The following is a 23,398-nucleotide window of genomic DNA, read 5'->3' as shown; positions in this document are numbered from 1 at the left end:
GAAAGAGGGATTGTTAAACGCAAAATGACGGAGGCAGAGAAAGATGCACTCGAGGATTCAGCCTTCCGAGGTCTTTTCACGGCACCAAGGACCCATCTTTCCACCCTCCACAGGGCACCATGCAATGCAAAAGAGCCGATCGGATGCATCCGAGGCCACCAGAGGAGGGGGAAGGCTGTGCTCAATTATTGGTAATAATAATAATAATAACAATAATAATAATAATAAACAAAAGAAGAAAAAGAAGATAAAACAGGACGCAAGGAAGGATTATCTTCGGCAGCATCTTGCGGTGGCTTCTCTGGCGGAGATAGAGAATATATATCTATATACAGGCAAGGCAGGGAGGCTGGGGAGGGTGGCGCTGGCACCATTCACCCCACGTCCCCCTCCCACGTCCTTCACAAAGGACGGGCTATCAAGTCTGTAACTCGCTAGGTGATCAAGTCCCAGTCGAAATCATCAGGGATTTCCTCATTGGCGCCTGGAGGAGGCCCTGGAGGCCGAGGGACCAGATGGTGAGCTGAGCCAGAAAACAAGAAAAAAGAAGAGAAAGGAAAGACAACAGTTAGAATAAAAAAAGTCACATCTTTTTCACAGTGGGCCCTTGGACAAAAGCAAGCATAAAGGATTTGGGCCTTCTCCCTTCCCAGTCTAACAAGCAAGAACACTACTGGCATGGATTTCTCCCTGTCAGACAGCATCTACCAATGTCTGTAGGGCGTCTGCTGTGAAATTCTCCACAGCAGCTTCTACAGAGGCTCAGTTTCAGCCTCCTTAACTTTCCTTACAGCTGACTGCTGATAGAGCACCAAGGACTTCATCAACAGAAGCTTCTCACGAAAAGTTGCCTTCAAGCAACCAACTGAAGGTGAGGCTGCCACCGAAATCCTAAACTTTGCCAGAGCTATGGCAGAGCCCTAAATGGAGGGTCCTTTGCAGCCCGGGCTCCCTCTCTACTCTCAGTGCTCCATTTAATTAGTAAGTGCTTTGGGGGAAATGCACAAAGGTCTTGGAAACCGATTCTTTAATGCTCATTCGCAGAATAAGCCTTCATATCAGCCCTTACCTGGGCGATTATATCCTGGAGAGTCCTGGGTGGAAATCTGGTACATAGGAGATGGCCCGGAGAAGAGATGGGGAGGCTGGGGCTGACCATAGGAGTTCACTGTGAAAGGAAAAGAATTTTTTAAAACCCTGTTAATGTTCTAGTCAGCTGTCTTTAGTCCTGACTGGCTGGCAGCTCAGCCACTGAGCAACTCACTCAGACCCAGGGGATACTGCGGAGATGTTCAGCTGTTGGGCCCTAACTGCAAGCTATAGCTTGGTCACGGATCTTGTTCTTGGAACCAGTAAGAGCTTCTCTATTATTGTAAGAAGAAATTTTTCATCCAGAAACGCCACAAGCTGGCTCAGTGTCACCCATTTAGTTCAGTACCAGATGACACACACCATCGTAGTTGTATCAAGACCTCTGTGCTCTCCTCAGAGTGTGTCCTCCTACTCCTTGTCCAATCAGTATTTCCCCAACCCAGGTGCAAGAGCTTTCTTTGCAGCTCCTACAGGCCCTGCCATCTGGAACAGCAATCCCTCTACCTTGCCATTCCTTTCATTTGGTCACTTACAAAAAACACCACCTCCTTCTCCTTTTATGGGTTTACCTTTTAAAAGTATTTCTGCCTGGAGAGGCAACTGCCAAAGGTATACATCACATAATAACGGTCTGTCTAAGCCACAGACATCCTAATTCTTTAAAGCCAAAGGAAGGTGAGTTGTTACAAACAGCTCTGACAGCCCAGCTCCGAGTTGCTTGGTGCTACATTGCCTGGCAAGGCAGCAAGTAGTTAAGGATATTCACAGAATTGGGCCTTCATTCACATGTCATTTTAGTCTCCCTCCTAATTACCTTGGTTCATGGATTGCTCCTGTTTGCCACTGTTCAGGGCACAAGAATCAGAGATTCGAGGGGGCTGCTGTGGGCCAACCAGATGAGGGAGCTGACCAGTCTGGGTAAGGAAGTGATTAAGGGAGTCACAGAGGTTGGCAATATGGTGTTGATCCAGCGTCCAGTTCTTCCGTTCAGCCTGGCGCAGACTCTCCATCAGCTCTGCACGGGACAAAGGACAACGTCAAAGACAACACTCACACCATGGCCTCTCCTGCAGAGACTTTCTGTCTTCTACCCCTAAATCCTACCTTCTCCCCACAAACCCAACTTCATTCCTTCCAATCTGCCACCAAACTCCTGGAGAGCTCCATATCTAGGATACTGTCTCACTGACTCAGGGAGAGGAGGGAAGAGTAAGAGGGAAAAATCTGTTAGCTTTCTGACATACTTCTATGAATTAATTACACCTGCCCCAAATTCCTGCACTGTTTAAGTGCTTCAGGGTCTTGAACAGAACCCATGAAGTAGGACATTTCACTTTACAGAGTTGAGTCACTGAGAAACCCATGGACTTGACACAGTTACATGGCAAAACAGATCTGAGCACAGCACTTGCATATTCTGGACTACAGCCCTTGTCACTGGGCCAAAACTGACCTGAGAACTGGGAGTGCTCAATGCTAGACCAGTTCAGCCGGTTTACCATCTTGAAGCTTTCCTTCAGGGAATCGATGTTGGAGCACCAATCAGGGGGAAATGCTGGAATGAAATGAGGACAAGATTATTCCAATACAGCCCACCACCCCTCCACATAAAATGATTGGCCCATCTTCAGCAAAAAGCCTGATGCTACAAGTAGAAACCCTCGGAAGACCTGGGATGGTGCTGCCTCCTTCATTTAGCCCCTGACTTTATCCTGCATCCCTAAACAGAATCCCAAAGCCAGTGTGGATGTATCCTCCCTTCCTTCAGTAAGGATGCAATCTCCCTCTCCAATTTCAATCATAACTGGCTTTCACCCTTCTTCCACACACAGTGTAGGCACTACTTAAGGAAAGCTCTCTTGTGGCATTTCTGCTTGGGGGCTCCTCACTGTTCCCTTTTCCCCAGCTGCTTCCTCCATCGGCCCTGACTCACCAAAGCCAGCATTGTTGATTGAAGCCTGTGACTGCTGCTGCTGCTGGTGCTGGTGTGGCTGCTGCTGTGGGTGGGAGTGTGGGTGATGTTGTTGATGCTGGTGGTAGCCTCCATGCTGCATTGGGGGTGGGTGCATGGACATCACCGGTGGAGGGCCGTAACCTTCACCACCCTGTTGCTTTCCCCCTTGGGATGGGCAACCCTCTGGGGTTGGAGTGTGGAGTGGGGGAGCAGCACCCACTGATGAGGGGCCTTGCTGCTGCTGCTGCTGGTACATGTAGTAGTTGTGGTTGGAGGGCTGCATGTCACCAAGGAGAGAAGAGAAACCTGCAGAGTAAAAGAAAGAGGAGGGAGCTTTAAGAGCTGCCTAGATCAGACCCCTGCTTAAATCCATCTCTAATTTCACACTGCTCATCCTGCTATTTATGAAACTTTTGGAGTGCCCTCTACAGGCTGCCAACAACTATCACCTGCGCAGTTAGGCTCTGACCGTGCTCCAGATTCTGTCCAAAACAAAAGGCTCTACACAAAGCCCCAGAAGGATCTAAACTTCTAGTACAGACTTAGGCACTTAAATTCCTCCATGGATTTTTCCTATATTTACCAAAGTAAACCATGTTGAAATTTCATGCACGTGTTGCTTTTCTAGAAATGACCATTAAGCAAACTTAAACAACAAAACATTTAGAAAACATAACCTGATCAATCTGAGTTGCTTTTTCCAAAAGCTCCCTTCAGTTCCCATCTTACAAGCAGCTTGGTTGGGAAGCGTCACAATTTTTCTCACACAGACCATTAGAGGTCACACATTCTACTGCTTTTGTATGCAGAGTACGTTGCACACACCAGGGCTCCTTTATTACTTTCATTCCTTCTGACTCATTGGGTGTGTAATTTCTATCATATTTCAGGCATCCCCTCTCCATGCAAGAGCATCAGGTGCTCTCCATTCTTCCCTACATCAGGAGCTCAGCATAGCTCTTATGTCTGCTTCCCTGGTTCATTCTCTCCTTATGTTGAGGAACCTCCAGGAAAAATCCCAGTGAAGGGCATTACTTGCCACAAACCTGAGCTGCCCATTTCTCACTTTGAGTGCCCTAACTTGACCATCTGCAAGCAAGCCTTGGTTTTTCACTAGATTCAAAATCAACCCTTAGAGCATCCTACCACTGCGATAGGACAAAAGGATGAATGCTGGTATCCTGACTCAAAAGTGGCCCACAAAATCTCCTCAAAAATTGCAACTTTTCCTAGACTATCTTACAGCTGAAGACTTGGGGGAAAAAATCCCAAAACAAATCCACAACCCCAAAAACCCCGGATCACTGCTAAGCTTTTGCAAACAAAGAGACACACTGAGTCAAGGTTCTTCTCTTCATTTTTGTAGCTTGCTCATTCTACAACACCTCGCATAACAGGCTCCTGCTAGGAATCTCAAGTGCCAGCATGACAAAGGCAGTAAAAGTAATAAATTTTTATTTCACCAAAGCTACAGGTTCAGGAGGCTCTTCCTAGAGTAGCACAAGTAGCCTGCACTGTATGATAGCTGACATAGGTGAGAGGCTCATCGAATAATATATTCCTACTTACACCAGTCTAATATTTAGAAGAGTGTTTAAAGGCGAGAAGAACTGGAGATTTTTTAAAGTGTGTTCTGTGGACATCTCATGTCATCCTGCATCGATTCTGCCCCCTGGTGGCTGCTCCTCCAGTCCCAGGAATGCAAACTATGAATGGAGTTGCAGACCCTCTCTTCTGTGCTCTCAATCCACAAAGCTCAATTCTCCAAGGCCTTGTACAATCCTAGTTTTAACAGATCTGAGAAGAGACGACTTTCCACTCTCCTTTCAGAAAAACTTCACTGCCCACATGCAACAATCCCCTCCCTCCTATGATTTCTAGCCTGACAAGATTGTGAATACTTCAACAAGCTTTTCTTTAGGACTTCATTTCTCTAAGCGTCTGCCATTTTAGTATTTGCTTTTGTTATGAACACAAGGTATTTTTAAATCATTACCCTCTTTATTCTGAGAGAACTAGGGGGGAGCAACAGATAAAGGCCATGCAGATTTCTTATCTGCACCTGGCAGAGCTAATTACAGCATGCCAAAGAAGGAAAGTCTGTTTGCACCGGCTCCTAAACAAGGAAAGATCTGAGAGATACCAAGGATAGATCAGTGGACAAGACTGTGTGGGCAGATACCTGCCCACCCCACATGACGCATATGGTTACTCACCGTGCTGAGAGGAAGATGATTTCTCCAGCATGGATTTGTAGAGATTTCGGAAAGACCAGCTAAGATCCTGGAAGTTGATCTCAGAGTAGGAGAACTTGAAGTCATGGTTGGCACTGTACAGCGGGGGTGGCACATCGGCCCCTTCACGGCCCTGCCCCCCTGCTACAGTAGAGGCAACATCCACAGGCCCCGCACCCTGCTAAGGAAGGTAGAAGTAAGGCCTTTAGTTTGCACTAGGTTTTTTAACTTGAGAGGGATCCAGAGACTAGACACAGGTAGAACATGCACTGATATCCCGTATCGCTTAGCTCATCTCCCAACAAATCTTCCCAAATACCACTTTTCTTGAGGAAAATCAGCTACCATCCTCCCTTTGCAGCACACTGGCTCCAGCTATCTAATGCCATTACGCCTTTACCCTTGTCCCCATTCAGCCCCCTGTTAAAATTAACTTCCTCCTTATTTTCTGTCTGTGAAATTTCAGTTTCTTCCTTTCTTATTTTTGCCTCTGTATCACCATTTTCATTATTCCCTCTCTTCTCACCACTTCGCTTTTCCATCCACGCACTCCTCCCTCTCTCCTTATCCCCACCACAGGGCTTCTGTCCTTTTCCCTGCTGCTCACCTGACTGTAGTTGGCAATGGGGGTGGTGCTCTGGAGTGAGAGCTGAGGGGTGGCCTCAGGTGGCAAAGAAGCTTCTGTGCTGACTGGAACAGCCCCTCGGGGGCTTTTACTTGCCTCTTGCTCTGGGGAGTCTTGTGGTATCTGTGGATGGGGAAGAAAGAGAAAAGGAAAGGAGCAGAAATCAAGAACAGATGGAGAAGTGAAACTGTAGATGGGAAGCCAGCTCCTCTGCTGTAGAAGTTCATGGCTTAGACAAGAGGAGGACTGGGCCATAGTCACTAAAGAGTCAGGATAAAGGACTTTAAACAAGATTAACTCTGCTACTGAACAGCAGCAACAACAGCCAGGACATACATGCTCGTTCATTCGGTCCTAGCATTTGTCTCCCCATCTGTATACCCTGCCCCCAAAACGATACCATGGTCTGGTGCTGGAAGGACTCCTTGGAACAAGAAGGGAATTCTCCCCTCCTGCTCCATGCTGTCTGGAAAGAACACTACTCACGTCATCATCTGGAGGATGCCGCCTCTTGCGAGATATATCTGGACACGTATCTATTGTCCAATAAGAGCCCTGGAAAGAAGACCCATTGGTGAATGCACGGTTAAATCAGAAAGCTTCCTGAAGCAAGGGGTTATTGCCTCAAAGAATGTAGCACCAACTAGACATTAGGACCACAGGGATCACCTTTTAGGACATCAGACAACCGAGACTTGGGCATTGGAAAGAAATTCCTCTCTTGCATTGGGTTGTATTGACCAATGAGGTACGATGCTACTGGTGGAAGGCAGAATGCTCTACATTTCCATCATCCCGAGACAGGACACCAAGAAGAGCAAAGGATGTTTTGATCCAAACTAGGCCAACTCTTTTGGGTCTGCACACCCCTTTCAGTACCTTCCTCACAACATGGATTTGTTACTGATGGACGAGAACCAACTAAATGTTCAGACTCGACTCTTATTCCTCTTATGGGAATCTGCCTCTCTGGGGGGTTTCCAGTGCAAGACAGACACTGATGTGCTAGACTGCATCCAAAGAGGGGCCACCATGGTGGTTAAGAACTAAAACACAGGATGTACAAGCAGTTCACACAGAGAGATTGGTTTAGCCTGGACAAGAGAAGGCTAAGGGGATCTAACCAACTGTCTTCAGCTGTGTGAGGAGATTATAAAGAAGACAGACAAACTCTTCTCAGAAATGCACAGCACAAGAGTAAGAGGCAACAAACAAGTTAGAGCAAGGGAAATTGCAATCAGATATAAAGAAAAACTTGTCCACAATTATGGTAGTGCAGCACTGGAACAAGCTGTGGTATCTCCATCCTCAGCGATACTCAAAACTCAAGGAAGACCTCAACAACCCAATCTAATTGTCCCTGTCTGGGTAGGGGTGTGTGCTGACCTCTAGAGGTCCCTTTCAACATAAAATAGTCTATAATTATGTCTTTTGTATTCTGAATCAGTATAAAGAGAACTCTAGAGGGTGGACAAGACAGGTTCTCATTATAAACCCAGCTCAACATCCTGTGAACACCTGTAAACATACACATCGAAGTCAGTGAGGATTTCCTGGAATAAGCCATATAATCAATGGTATTTTTGAGCAGTGATCTGCAAAGATATATTACTTCCATTTATAGATGCCAACTGAGCACACTTAGTCCTTTAAATATAACCTGAAATAAAAGGCTTGCGCAAGTGGCCCTTTCTGGTAACTTTAGGACGGGGAGGAGGGGACAGTCTTTCTGTCTAAACGCATAGCTTCTTGTCCCGACCATCTCCTTCTTCTTGGTTGTTTGTTTTGTTGTTGTTGTTTTTTTTTAAACAGAAATATCTGCATGCCAAGATGCCAAGGTATTGCTAGCATTTTCTCCTTACCATCTATTTACACTAAGAGAGCTTTATTATCCCTTCCTTAGGAATTTGTTGGCTAAATTCTTCAGTTTTACATGTAACTTATTTCTACAGATTTGAACTATCTGACGATGGCATTTTCTTCCCAATCCCAAATGTTTTGCAGTCTAAATAGGTGGTAGTTCTGCTCTCACTTCCATGGATCTTGTCTCCCTGAAACCCGTTATGTCACGTTACAGTCCCGCTGTTGACCAGCAGCCACTACGGTCTTCCGTAATAGAACAGGTTGGGGACTAGACCCACATTTTACACAAAAAAAGCAAGAAGAAAAAGAAACAAAACTGATAAAAGACGTTCAACTCCAGTTTTTCCTTTTTCCAGTATCTTTAAAGGCAACTGAAGATCACAGATAAGAAAAATAATTGCTAAAACCACTAAGGCCCCTTTACAGGTTCCCTTTAAGTGAATGCTTCTGTAGCCAAAGCCCTGCAGTAAATCTTACTACTGCTTCCATTTTTGCCTACACTTTAGGTTTCAAATTCCAACCATGAGTTAGAAAGGGCAACCCCGGCTTATTCCCTGCAGTTTTAAATTGCTTGCTCAGGAACATGGAGATGTCTTACCTTCCCAGGATCATCTCTCGGTCGAGGCACCTTCCGAAAACATTTATTCAGAGAGAGGTTATGACGAATAGAGTTCTGATGAGAAATTAAGAGACACAGGTAAGTGCTACAACAAAAGCGTACAGCCTTTAGGGTATGCCTGGAAACAGGTGGAGAAAACCTAAGGCTGGTGCATACTCCAAAGCCAAACCTCACTACATATGCCCCGAACAGAGCAGAACAGAAGCTGTGGATAGGAGAGGGATGGATTAGGATGAATAACAGGAGGCTGAATCACCTATACATCTACAGAAGGTGCAATGAAAATAGCATCAGTGTGATACAGAGGTCAGCAGTGATGTGGGGTTTGTTTTGTATTCCTTGGTTGTTGGTGGGTTTTTTGCAAGCTCCTTCTTAAGGAGCCACCACATACATACAATAAAATCCTCAGAGAAAAATGGGACTTCTGGCTCTGTGTTTTCTCCAGTTGGTCGACTTAGTTTCCTATCTGTCTTTTTATTTTGCTCAGTGATGCTATTTTGCACAAAATTAAGAAAATAAGTGTTGTAGTTAGACAAAAAGGGTACTTCAGCGACCCAAGTCCTCACCTTCCAACCAATACCAGCATTTTTGTAGTAGGGAAAGTTGTCACAGATCCAACGGTAGATCTCACTAAGTGTCATCTTCTTGGCAGGTGATGAGTTGATGGCATATGTGATCAAAGTGGCATAGCTGTAACGTGGCTTCCCGTCTTGGTGCACTGCAGCCTCATCCTTACTCAGGGTGGCATTGGGATCTGTCGGTGAGCCTGGGGGACACTTTCGGGCAGCTCCTGGAGGTCCTGCTTGTGAGGAACCCCCTAATTTTTCAATAGTAGCCCTTAAAGTAAGCTGTGGGAGCCAGTCTATGGAGGTGAGGCTGCTTTCCAGGTCAGAGGCCATGATGCTGGACACAGGAGTATCTGTGAGGAGGAAGAAGCAGCAAGGTAACTCCTGAGATAAAAACAAGGTGAACCCTAAAACCAGAAACATCCATTTGCATTCCTCCTCTGCTTCTCCCCTATCAAAAATACCTGTGTGAAGATCATCCTTCTTCATATACCTTATTCTCAGCCAGACAGAATCATCCAAAAAGGCCTCTGACTGTGTCTGTGGGAGGACCACCCTTGCTGATAGCAGCTAGAACAGGGCTGATGGTAACGTTGCTAGGACAGTCCTACCCCGAGCATCCCAGCTGTTCCCAGGTGAAGAACCAGGATCTGTTCAAAGGAGGTGAAGCCTTTTCAGCAGCTGTATCGCATTCACTCCTTTACTATGCAAGGAGTATAACCTTGGGGCCCTTCACCAAGATTACGAGTAGGTTTACTGTGTCAGGTAAGAGGAAAATCATAGCTAGAAGGGAATACTCCTTCACGCCACATACAAACCACAGTTTAATTAGATCCTCTGGAAAAGTCAGGACTGCAACTATTTTAATTTGGGGGAAATTCATTTCTCTCTAAGGCCCAGCCACTTTTTTTGCATCAGGTGACATTATAATGAATCCTATTGCTTAGAGCTAGGATTACATATCTCATTTTAAAACACCAAGATCATGCATAATACTATATATAGATAATTACATCTACCACGTCGAGGTGGAAGAGACCATATTAAGCTCATAATAGTTAAAGCTTTGCCTACCATAACCCATTTTTCCTAAATATACATATCATTTTATTGAATTAAATCTTGCTTAATTCACAATATAACAGGCAAGTATTTTCCCCAAATCTGAGACACAAGAACAACTTACTTGTCCAAGGTTACCCAAGTTTGCCACAGGGTGGAAACAGGCTCAGGATCCTTCCTCTCATAAATATTACATGTTTCTCCTCATGAAAATAAAACATGCCTGCCCAACATGGCTAGCACCTGTACCCAGAGTTTTCTACTTAACAATCATTTTACATGAAGAAAATGTTTAGCAGCGTGAGCTGGTGTGAACTTGTACATTTCGCACACAAACTTGTATGCCGCCTTTTGTAGTAGTCAAGGCAGCAGAAAGATCATCATTCTTACTCGTAACTGGCTGCATCACTACACCAGGAGCAATCCCTTGAAGTCTGGACTGAGGCAGCGAAGTTTCCTTGGCCACAACCTGCACTGCTCTGCACTTACTCTTTGCATAAAGAGAAGGATCACGTCTTGAGCAGCTGCAAGTTTCACATCTTTCATTTTTGAAAATAATATTTTTAGAGGATTAGATGGTACTATCTCTGAGCATCCTAGTGCACACAAAAGGTAAACGCACAAACATTCACGCATATCCTTATCTACATGCTCACGTTACCAATTAAACCCATGCACACACGTAAGGGAAAACCGACCGACATGAACACACTCTGCTAAGGAAAGATTCATTGGCAGACACCTCCCACCAAGTGCATCACTCAGATGAGTGGATCAGATGAGACAGGGAGACACCCATCTGCATGAATACCAATTAGACACTCATTCTAAAAATAGGTGTTTGACAATAACACAGTGTGGATGCACAGATCCAGAGACAGATGCACCCAGCATTTTGACACTGAAGCTCCCGGTTCTTTCCCCACAGCCATACGCGTTACACATTGCACTTCTGCACTGGAGTGCTCTCAGAGCACAAAAGCACTGAGGAATCTGCACTCCAACACGTTTGTATGCACTAAACCTTTCATTTTCACACACATGCTCATCGCACCTCTTAGGACTCAAACACCTACACAATACCCCGACAAAATCCATCCCTCAACCATCACAAGCAGCGACTCCAGAGCCCTGGGCTCAGAAAACACCTCCCAGTTGCACAGCGAACACTATCGCAAACACTGACATGCACACAGAGCCTGAAAAGTAAAACTGCAGCGCTACAGTAGCTGTAGCAAGTGGAAACATTTTTCTGCCTGTGGAGGAAAGGAAAAGCCCAACTGCTACTCACTTATCTATCTACTCATCTGCCACACTATCACATATACGATAGAGATGACTACGTGCTGCACAGCTAAGCAGATGAGCAGAGCTGCAAAAGGCATTCCATGATCTGCCCTCCTCAAGTTGGTGCTTACTGAATAGAGCTCTTTCTGACTGCATCCATCTCATCTCAAACATTTTAAATAAAATAAAATATAAAATAAAATAAAAATAAAATTAAAAAAAAAATAGCACTATTCCTTCCTGAATTACCCAAGGGATAAGCAACAATGTATTTTCACCCAGCAGGGATGAAGGCGGCATCCACGTAACTGAAACAGCTACATTTGCATGGTAACTTTACAGGTACAGCCCTGCTAAAAGTAGTATTCAACTTGGGAGAAAACAAACCTGAACTAATTATCAGTTGAATGCTTAATTTTGTAAGCATGCCTCATATAAATTTTAATTTCCACAGTGCAATCAGAGAACAAATTACTGCTGCTTATCATATGCATGTTAAACCATTATGAGATATGAGTTGTGCTAACAATACGAATCCAAAGTAAAATAAATAAAAATTTCCCTGACACCCCCTTCTTTTTTTTTTCTTTTTTTTTTTAAAGACAAGCACAGAAATCAAGAAAATGAGGTGATGAAAGCCTATGGTAGATCAAGGAACACCAGAAATTCAAGCAGCAGAAGAAAACACCGCAGTTTTCACAGAGCTTCAGATCTGCCCAGGTTACGTCAGTAGAGCACTTGGGATGCCTGGCTGCGCAGTAAAATGTAAGGCTGATATGGAACGTGCCAGTTGTCAAACCCGCAAGCTTTTGTGTAGTTGTTCAAAATACACTTGTCAGAGAGACAAGCAAGGTTAGAATTGAGTCACATTACACCCACGCTAGGAATCTGAATATTTACATTCCCTGGTTTATAAAAATATTTCACAAAAACAAAATCCCAAAATCTTACATAAAAAAATTCTGTGTACTCATATGCACTAATCACGCAGTACTGAAACAACTAATTTTCAGTAAAATACAGCAGGCTTTTTAAGAACACAAATGCTAGACAGTAATTTAGGACAGAAAGAGAAGACTCAGACCCACATGGCAAATTTCAAAGCAGTGGAATAAGATCTTTTTTCCAAGTTTAAACTTCACCACGTTACCGGATTTTTAAAGTCTGTATCCTGGCAATATGGGATCTGTAGTAATAAGGCATAGTCAACCCTTAGGTAAGGTGGCAATTTTGGAACACTGTCAGTGCAAAAATAATTTGGTGTAATTGGCTACTAAATTATTTAAAATAATACTCACTATAACGGTAATCCTTGCTATAATTTGTGTTGCATATCTTATTCACCTGATCCAAGCAGTACAGCAGCCTGACACTACTTAATGGTACGACAAAACAAGCCTGCAGCCAAACCAGAGCAGCTGATGATTCTTCCAGCTTGCCTTTCCCAGTTTATTGCCTGGCAAATCTTCTTTCAAACTCCTCTCTCATATCCTGCTCAAACAAAACAAAACAAAAAAACCCAAGAACCAAACCCAAACTAATGACTAACAAACACACTGAACTGAAATCAAGGGTGTTGAATTAAAAATATCTACCACCTCAGCAAGCCAGAAGTGACTATGAAGAAACAAAAAGGCAAAGACCAGAATTCATAATCTCCCACTTTACATGGTAAATGGTATCTGTTGATGTATTTGGCTGACTTAAAAAACCAAGGGTAAGGTAGCCAAGTCATAACCACCATCAACAGCTGGAAATTGACTTCGGTGTCTTCCTTTCTCAAGTACTGACTAGCTTCAGTACAACCCCAGGTCCAGACAGGTCAGAGAGATGCAAAAGTGACAGCTGAGCACTGATCCAAAACTACAATTAAGCAGGAGAGAATCTGTCTGGTTCATAACAAAAATGTATTAATCACTAAAGAAAATCCTAGCACTGAATACCTTTCAATAACCACTAATTCACTTGGGACTAGTAATACTTCTCTACAGCTTTCCAGGAAAGCTACTGCTTTACTTTGAATATTCGCAACCAGCAAAGCAAACCTGGGGCTGCAAACGCAAGGCAGCCTTTTCCGTCTGTGAGCCTGTACTATCCCTGCTGCTGGACTGAAGACATCTCTACTTTGCCTGCCCTGCTATTTTGCAAATGCGTGCTCTCCAGCCAGTCAGATCTTATCCAAGATCACTGCTACTTATAGATCAGGACTGAAAAATGTATGAAATGTGGGGAATAGCGCTCCAAGGGTCACATTGAATGCAGTTAATAGACATCTATAGCCTGAAATGTTCTCCAAGGCTGAACTCAAAGGCCGGCCAGTCAGAATCGGTTACAACTGACGCAGAGTCATGCAATGAATGAAACTGCGCTGTGCGCAGCCTACAGAAGATGCGTATTCTAAATAAACCTCTACATTTACTTTTCTATATTTACTTTTGCTGTTGTTTCATTTGCTGCTATTCCAATCCAGTGAAACACGACTGGCAGAACACTCAAAGGAGACTCAACTTGGGTTTCTCTGCACAAACTTTAAGGATGAAATGCACCACAGACTACCAAGCAACGGGAGACAATGCTGTAAAGCACCTATAAAAATAAGGCCACTCCTATTTAGGTGTCTGAAACACAGATCCAGTGATCTAACTCACAATATCCATCTGATACACTCAGAGACACACCCAGCTTCTGAGGTATTTAACAAACAAGAAACCTCAAACCCAACAAATGGCAAAAAAAGAAGAACCACTTGTGCACAACCTTTCTGAAATGGAAAGGTGAGCAGGATGTCAATTAGAGGAAACTGCCTCCAAAAGTAAGGCAGAAAAGTAAGACAAAGGAATACCACATGCATGGAGAAAAGGACAGCTTCTACTTTGATGGAAAAAGGCAATTTTGACATAGTTGTGTAAATTATACATGCAAGAAACTTGTGTTCTTATGCCAATACAGAAAGGAGGAAAGAATCAGTTTTGCTAACTCTGGCAGGAAGATAAATTTGCCATTTTAAGACATGTGCTCTCCCTCAAAAATAAGGTGTGAACTAAGAGGGCAGGAAAAAAACACTTTAAAAATCTTATCTTCTCTAAGCAAACATCCTCCCTGAGAGAGATTCGTTTCATGTAAGAAATGAGAAAAAAGGATACTGATTACCTGCGTATTCTGAAATTGCCTTCCATCATTTTGGTAACTACTTGTAAGAAGCCTTCAGAAAATGTTTGTGTTTCTGGAATCAAATCCAGAAGGAAGAGACAGGCTGCTGGGAGGAGTGGTAGGTGTCACAGGTGTCAGTATCGGCAAACCAAAAGAAAAGCTCTGCAGTTTGAAAGTACACTTCGATCCGCAGTGCCACATGAAAGGAGGAAAACCAGTCCCTGGGGCGAAGAGGTAAGAGAAATCGCCATACCCTAGAGCCACATTTCCCTTCTTGGGGAGCACCAGAACAAGACAAAAACCATTTTCCCAACAGACTATAGGCTCGCAGATAAAGTAATAGGTGGCACACAGCTCTCACTAGTCATGAGTCACAAAGGAAGAAAGAATTCAACCAAAGGAAGCTCCTGTCACTACAGACACACAGTGCGGCATCACCTGTCCGAACACGCACTGTCACAACCCGCGCCTGGCCGTGTCACAGTGGCCTGACTCAGGGTCCCTACTCAGAGCTGCTCAGGGTGCAGGACAGGACGGCTTTGAATGATCGATGCTATTTGGTGTAAGAGACACAGGTGGTACAGTCATTATGGCATCCTGAGCTGGAGATCTGCCAGAAGTTACAACACAACACACTAAGATGGTTCTGAAAAAGCAGACTTGGAGGAAGATGAAAACTTTTAGGCCATGTATGATTTAATATAAATCATTGAACTAATTGTTTTGTTATAATTAAATTGTTACACAGATACGGTTTTCCTTGAACAAACAGCAATCTCAGCAACATAAGGTTCGTATTAAGTCTTGAGGAAAAAATTTTTAAAAACCTAAATTTGTTTTCATAAGAGTTACTAATTACATAAATATCATAGCAGCACATTTTAACAGAGGACCTTTCAATTCCCTCCATTTTGTGAAAGGTGCATGAGCAGGGTATAATTTTGTGTTTTGAATTTAGTGTCTGAAGAGCACTGACTGTACATGCATTCACGGTAGCAGTGAAGCTCGAGGGCTTGTGGGAACTATATAGTCACCAAAACTCCCATGTGGAAGTGCATCAGGATCCAACTTCAAAAGCGATGATGTACTGGTTTTGTAGGAAATGGACAAAATGGTACAGTTTACAAAACCTGGCCTGATCGTTTAAACTGCTCAACAGATGGCATTACAGCCAAAGACTAAAACACACTCATGTCAAGGGAGATAGTATCCTTACAGGCAGAAAAGGCTATGACCAAGCATAGTTAGTGCCCTGTCAGATTTTAATAAGACCAACAAATCAAATATTTGTGCTGTCTACTATATAAACAAGCAGCAAAAATGCACTGAGAAATACTACACAAACCCTGCAGAGACCCCTCAAACAGTCTGAAAATATATGTTCAGAGTTAAGATTAGTTTGCTCGTTTCTGGTGCTGCATAAGTGAAAGCGGGAAATACGTAACACCTGTCAAAGAGCGAGCAAATTATATTGAGAATACCGGTATGCCTAAAATACTTCTGAGTTGAAAATTATTTTCTTTGTAATAAGACTACTATAAAAAATTTATTCTAATAATAAGCCAAATGTCCCATGACAACCCTCCCAATAACAGATCTGAAGTAAAAAGTCAACCAAGCACTTTGAAGAAGCACAGTGAAAATACATCACCGCAGCAGAAACGCTTCCACAGCATCCCTCCAACCTCAGGACCGCTATGCACTATTTTACCATTGGAACTAGGAGCTCTAATTCTAAACATGTGCCAAGGCAGGCAAGAGAAATCTTTGGCATTTGCTTGAAGAATTTTAAAAGAACAATTACTCTTACGCTGAGAAAGGTATCGGGTATTGTTTTTGGAATAATTCAAATTTATGAGCACATATCTGGAAACCAGGAAGTCTGCGGTAGAGAAACCGTATCTAAGAGAAGGTGTTTCCTCTTGCCATATGAAAGCAGCCAGGTTGAAGAGAAGGATTTCAATTTTAGCTGCCTATCAGAATCGCATCCAGCAGCAAACTTTCAGTACAGAATACGCAAACACTGATATGATACCCAGATTGTCTCTGAAATTAGAGACAACATCAGAAGTATGCAGAATATCTTGCTCAGAAGATCTTCACACTGTTGCAAAGATAGGTGCAGAAATGCAGGTTAGAAGAATGCAACATGCACTTACAGATGAAAACTCCGTTCTTATTCCTATTCAAAATGGGTCTATGGGTGAAAAATGACTGCTAACCTTGCAGTTGAATCATAGTTGTACTACAAAGCTTCTGTGTAAGAGAGCTCCCAGGGCTAAACGAATGCCAGCCAGGCACAGTGAAAACGAAAATCTGACTGCAAGTGGTCAGAACCTGTTCACCAAAGGCTGAGCCACTGAGAACAGATTAGTCAAGATGAACTCTGCAATAGTTGCTGAAACAAGCCACAGCCCATTCCTTCCCACTTGTGGAAATGGGTATCAAGCACTAGCAAGAACTACGTACTGAATTCAGAGAAAATAAGGAAATTGGTATCAAGTGCTGATTAATCGTATACCGTGTGGCCAAAACATACACACAGCAGATGCTCCCAGAGTTAAGATTACCCAAGCACTGCAGACAAGCCTGTTGAAGAGAAGTCAGCAAGCCAAAAGCAGCTGAAATTGAAGTTGGAGAATGATCAGAAGAATCAAGTAAGACTGCGTGAAGCTCATAAATTAGGCCTCAACCACTGTTCTAACATAATTCATTTCCACGATGCTGTTAGCTGTTTTTCTGAACTAAATAGACTGAAGTGCCTTCCAGGAGACAAAACACCTGATAATCTCTCATCGGGCTCACAACTTGTAAAGATTTGTACCAAGCTTGAAGGTCGAGAGGATTCAGAACCAAACTAGCAAGGAACACACATCAATTCACAGCTTCTGCTAATATTGCTGCCTGGCTTTCTGCATCCTACTCATGAAACGCTCCATTTTGTGCCTCACCCTCCGACTACATCTCCTGATCGTTTCCTTACAGACACTGAAAGAAGCCCCTTTCTTCCACACACATACTTGCCACAGCTGCCACCTTGCAACTGCGAGTAAATATTGTTCTGCTCCAACCCCAGCCTTTCTACTCTTTGAGATGTCACACATTTGCTTATTATGATCTGCATTTACTTTTGTAGTCATCCTTCTTTACAAAAGCAGCCACGGAGAGGAGGGTACATATAAGAAGACAACTACCTCCGAGTATCAGTTAGACCTTTTGAATAATTTTCAAATATGCAAATAAGTAGTTTCCAGTAGGTCTGGCCTCTATTGGCTGGCAATTTTCCCACATGTATCAAGGTATGAGTCAACGGAGGAAGAATGTGAAGAGATGCTCATGCAAGAAACAGAGAAAAGCACAATGTCTTGCTTGTGTCGCTGATAGAGCATAGAACAGTAAGAGACAGTGACAGATAGGGGAGAAACAAACATGAAGGACCCTTAGAGTGAGTATAAGAAGCTGGAACCTTATATGGTGGATGACAGCCAAAAACCAGGCTTGTCAAGGAGGAGACGGGGACACGCTGAGAAAACATGCCTCGAACATAGCTTCTCTAATCGTGGTTTTAACAAGACAGGAAGGTAACACAGCTGTCAGAGGCCAGCTAGAACAGCTAGCAATAACAGACACAGTAGATGAAGGAGAAAGCATAACGGTTACCCAAAGAGACTTAAGAAAGAAAAAGTGGGAGAGTCAGGGCATGAAACTGGAAGAGGAACCCCTATTCTGCATGTGCAGAGCAAGAAGAGTGCAAGAAAACCCATGTTACAGGTCCAGCTGTGGAGACTTGCAACCGAGGAAAGCAGGACACAAAGGAAAATAACAAATGAGCTTTCTGGAGTTCCACCTTGCCCTCAGAGGTCTTAAACCTGCAGCAAATAATTCAAAAAAGACATTACAGTAGTATGCCAAGAGGCATAATTTAATATCACTGGCATGAAGGAGGTAAAGAAAAGCAAACAGAGGATACCAGAGGTGGGTCTTTGTGTTCAACTTCAGAAAAAAATACATGGAGGAAGAGAAATAGCTTAATGCAGAAGCTACTAAATGAATGACTAGAACAGTAGGAGGGAAACCTGGAAAATACTGACATGAAAGTCAAGGGAGGACACAATTTCAAGACTGGGCACGATCAAGTGTCAAAAACAGCAGGGAAGCCAAGAAGGATGAAGATGGAATAGAGACCCCGAGACCTGGCCAAGAAAAGGTCATAAGAGATCTTAGGAGAAGCTTCAAGGCAGTCAGAATATCTATACTTAAGTCAACTTAAAAAGTAGTTCTAGGCTGCAGATGCGTTACAGGATCTCTCTGTTTTGGAGTCCCAGGTCCTTCCTCCACGAAACACAAATTAGTTGGGGCATCACGCCTTCACTGTTTCTTAATGCCACAAAAAGCGGCACATAGAGGTTTTGAGTTCAGTATCGCATTGTCATTAAGGTAATCAACAGCAGGAAGAACAGCCAGCCTTTATAAAGCGTTTTTCATCCTTAGCCTTTGGAATCCTTATAAAGGATCAATAATAAATAGGATAAATGGGAAGCCACTGTGGAGAAGCGCAGAGCCCAAGGTCAGCCAGCAAAGGAGCAGCAGAACTGTGCAGAGAACAGAGGTCTCCCAAACCCCAGAGCAGGTCTCTGCGGTCAACATGTGTCTGCTTTGTCCAGGTAGACATAAAGGGAATTTCAGAGGTAACTATTCCAGCAGCTTCGTTATTTTTCCATGCAAGTCCCTGATGGGGAGGGAGACTTGTTTTGGTTTTACTTAACAATAGTTTTTTGGGGAAAACTGAAAATTCAGAAACTTAGCTGCTTCAATTCTATCCACAAAAAGTTCAGATTCCTTCCCAATTATTCAGATTTGAACTTTTAACAGTAATTACATATTTCTGCTATAATCAGCCACAGTCTTTATACAGCAGAGAGCATAAACAAAATTTGAATTGCTAATTGTAAAAAACAAAAAAGCAAATATATTTTTCCTCGAGGTATAAAAGCTCTCACTCGTCATCTGCTCCTCTCCCTCATTACTCAGTCTCTCCCATACATAAAAAGGGGCCAAAAAAAAGAACACACATTCCCTTACTTCTTGACTTCACATCAAGTGAACTGACCAGCTTAGAAAGATGAGGAATGAGGCACTGGGTCTTACACATACTGTTCACCTCGATTCTCAAAACCAAGATCCTGAAGTGCTGGAAGGAACTAGAGAATGAAATGCAAAGGTTTTTCACTCTAACCACCTAAAATCTGGCTATTCCTGAGGAAGGGAAAGGGGCAGGGGAGAAGGGAGGGTGGGAGAATGAGTGAGTCAGATGGATTATGGAGACAAAGCGCCATTCCCCAGCCTAGCAGAACTGGGTTATTTCAGAGGCACAAAATTCTATTCATTATATAATGGTAAAAAAGAACAGGTTTCTTGACACAGCCTCAGACGAAAAAATGCTACGTGTCCACAAGCATATAATCTAATGAAAGCCACACCAAGAGAAGGTCAAAATGCAGGTGTGGAAGTAAAAGTGGGGCCTAAGAGATGTAGTAAGAAAGGATTCCTGCCAGCAAATAATCCTAGAGAGAAAATGGGGAATTACTGCTTGGTGAAGAGAGCAGCAGTGTATTAGGCTTACAGGACCACAGGACAGAATGCCAAAGGGACAGCATGGAAAATGAGATGCAAAGAGCAGTGCAGAGAGAACTGGGAGGAGGAGTGGGGTGTAGGAGGAAATGAGAGTAAAGAAGGAGGCGGGGTGGAAACACGCTGGGCCTTAAAGGTGCAGCAGAGGAACCTGGCGCTGACACGGTGCTGGGGAGCCCAGGACGGGATTCAGGAAGAGGTTCACCAAGGTCAGGAACTAGCAAAATTTGTGCACCATCTACCCTGAAGACACCAACTCCAAGGTTCATAATAGGATGGGGCAGGCCAAAGACAGAAGGATAAAACTAGAGTCCAGGCTGAATCTTGGCAAAGCACCACAAGACACAACGTTACATTGGTCCTAAACTCCATTGCGAGATCTCCAAATTTTGAAACATTCCCAGTATTTTGCATTTTCTTTTCAAACTTAAAAGGAAAATAAGCAATTAATTAATTGTAGAAACATACTGCATCATGTTTGCTCTCTCTCAGTAATACACATACACAGATTGTCTTTAAAAGTGAAAACATGAGTACAGGGCAGAAATATGTCACAGATTTTTAAGTGCATCATACACTCCTTAAAAGGAAAAAGGAAACTACAACAACAGCAGAATAGACAGTAAGTAGCAATACAGACTCCTGTCAAGACGATAAGCATTTGGAGGTTGAACATATCAACTGGATATTCTTGCTGAAATAATACAGTGTGGAACAGCCAGCAATACAGAGTTGTAGATGCTTTTCTTTAGGCTTCAGAGTTAACACAACTGGAGAGTTCAGACATTTCAAAGATACCATTTCAGGCTGTCCATTAATCTGAGCACTACTCATATTTTCAAAGTTGTCTTCTAGACCAAAAATGCTAGAAAAGGCATTTTTTAAAGTTTCAATTCTGAAGCATCAACAGATTCTGCAAATGGAGCACTACAAAACACAAGGTTCTGTGTGAAAGTCGCTGGTTACAATTCTGCCCAAGGCTGGGAGAAGTAACTGGAAAAATTAGTCCAAAAGGATTTAATCCTTTAGTTGCTAATGACCAAGATGTAATTCCTGTCTGACAGCTGCAAAAATGAGGAGGAAATCATCTCAGTCCTGCTCCTGAGGGACAGCTGTCCGTATCAGTTGCCACGACCCATCCCTCCTTCCTGACACTCAAAGGGCCAAAGATCCAGACTGCGATGCAGACCGAATCTCCCACTGCATGAAGGTCAGCTGAAGTTGAGGGGAGAAGGAAGTAAGCAAAGATACCTGTACCTCTCTGGTAAGAAGAAATTTCTCCAGAGACACCAGGATTCAGCTCTATTTTTATAGAAACAAAACAAGAAGTACTACAGTAGTCACAACCCCATCTCAGACTGGGAAATCATATCCAAACTCCTCAAACTGTTTCTTGTATTTCATTCCAACTTTTACTCTTTATTCTACCCTAGAAACTTGCCTACAGAACCCAATTTCAAGATAAAACCCAAGAACCTACAGAACACATACTTAAACTTTAATATAACCTCATGACCTATCAGTAACGGAATCCTTTTCCCATAACCCTCCGGACCTTCCCATTTCATTTTACTTAAGGACTTGACCACAGAAATGTCACACACAGTTCTCAAACTGGAGCGAAGCGTACACAGGACAGGATCAGACTGCTGCAACTTCAAAAGTCAACTTTTGGAAGCACGACTATCCAAATTTAAATTTACAAACCCATACATGGATAACTAAGTGTCTCTTTACTGAGATGGTGAAGACTCCATTGCTTCTGTTGAAGTCAACTCTACATTCCTGGGCACTTAAAAGAATTAGGCTATTCACTTAGGTACCTAAATGTGGTTTTTAAAATCTAATTTCAGGTGTTCAGGTTTAACACTCTTAATGTGAACTCTTAAAGACATAGCACTTTCCTTTAAATGCGTCTATAAAGTACCTTGCATTTTTATGAAGATAAATAATATTCTCCTTTCTTCTTTATGAATACTTTTGTATAAAATAAATGGTGCAGAACAGCTGCAGTGTTCCACCTCAGAGGAAGCTGCATTTTAGTCTGTGATAAAGATTTGATGTAAATAGCACGATCACACTGAAGAGCTATGCTCTCTAAAAAATATTCCCTTCCTTAAATTTATCAGTATGTCCCAGCTTTTGTATAGCTGAGTATGAGATCTTCAGAACAGAGGTTGTCTTAATTTTGTGTGTCCAAGTCAGCACCAAATGCCCTGTCAGCAATGAACAAATACATAACAATTACTCTACAGCATAGGACTTTCAGCCTTATATGTCTGTCATGGATATTTAAAGCCTAGGAAGCAAGTACAAAATCTTAATCTTTATTATTAATAATGAAGAAAAGAAAAAAAAGCAAACAATAAAATCCACCACATTTCATATACGGAAAGATAATTGTTGTGGGAGAGCAGAATTTTGTAAGAGTGGCATATATATATTCTGTAAAGTGCCCTGGCATCCATCTCAGCCAAAAGCACTCGAAAAATGTCAAGTCATTACTGTGAGGAAGGGGGCAGCGCAAGGTAAATTAACCTCAAGAGCATGAGAAGTCAGTTACCCCCTTGAATGTACAAAGGCCAAAATACCGGAGTTATCTCTCCCCTTGTGCTAGATAACACAGCTGTACTCAAAACAGGCTGATTGCATAACTATAGGGCAACAGGTAGGAGGGCATCTAACAGTACCCCCAGAACATATGTACTCTTCACAGTTCAGCCTTCCCTTAGAAAGAGACACCTTCTGAAGCAACGGGTAACTATCAAAACCCTCTGCCAAAATGGGGATTCACTTTGGAGGGAGCTGGCATCTTTTGTCTGATCTCACTATCAAATTACACCAAGGAGTTCCTTCTTCAGGGACTCCCTGTTAACCACTGTGCTCCAAAAAGGATACAGAAAGGTTCCTGTCCTGGCCAAGGACCCTTCGGTCTTGGATTTCCTCACTGCTACCTCACTGGAGAACAGAACCAGGAATGTCTCAGGTGAGATATCCTTAGGCGTGACTCTTCTGCTACGGGAATCTGCTTTGGCTTCATTTGAGCCAAAGTCTCCCTCGGACTTGATTTCTCAGGAAATCACTACGGTAGTGTCAGAACACTCATTAGTGACTGGAAATTAACTGCCTCATTTGCAAAGAGCAGCCAGCTTGGCTCGCCACTGCACTAGCATTAAGATTCACATTCCTAGCCCCTGAACACAGCATAAAACACAGATGAAGACCGGTGGCAAAGGAAAAGCTTCTTTTGGCTGTCAGAGCAGCTTCTACCAGCACTGTCACAAATTTCAATCCCAGGCCCCTGAGCATCACAGA

The 23,398-nt window shown here is 43.1% G+C and overlaps 1 protein-coding gene across 2 annotated transcripts; it reads right to left on the bottom strand.

The window, feature by feature from the left end:
• Nucleotides 1-256: 256 nt before the first annotated feature.
• On the bottom strand, nucleotides 257-9,289 carry FOXJ2 (forkhead box J2). 2 transcript variants are annotated; one of them, XM_010193880.1, is made up of 10 exons: nucleotides 8,954-9,289; nucleotides 8,367-8,441; nucleotides 6,392-6,460; nucleotides 5,888-6,028; nucleotides 5,263-5,461; nucleotides 3,026-3,352; nucleotides 2,546-2,647; nucleotides 1,907-2,107; nucleotides 1,070-1,168; nucleotides 257-523 (listed from the first exon to the last, which is right to left on the bottom strand). In XM_010193880.1, the coding sequence occupies exons 1-10, from the start codon at nucleotides 9,284-9,286 to the stop codon at nucleotides 435-437; spliced, it is 1,635 nt and encodes a 544-aa protein (XP_010192182.1). In that variant the 5' UTR covers nucleotides 9,287-9,289; the 3' UTR covers nucleotides 257-434. The 2 variants fall into 2 exon arrangements, with proteins under 2 accessions (XP_010192182.1, XP_010192183.1); XM_010193881.1 differs by having other exon boundaries at nucleotides 5,263-5,458; nucleotides 8,954-9,286.
• Between the last annotated feature and the right edge of the window lie 14,109 nt (nucleotides 9,290-23,398).

The sequence above is a fragment of the Mesitornis unicolor genome, unplaced genomic scaffold, assembly GCF_000695765.1.
Source record: "Mesitornis unicolor isolate BGI_N332 unplaced genomic scaffold, ASM69576v1 scaffold14321, whole genome shotgun sequence".
Classification (NCBI taxonomy): Eukaryota; Metazoa; Chordata; class Aves; order Mesitornithiformes; family Mesitornithidae; genus Mesitornis; species Mesitornis unicolor.
The sequence above is the reverse complement of the archived record's forward strand: the minus strand, read 5'-3'. Positions and strand labels throughout refer to the sequence as shown.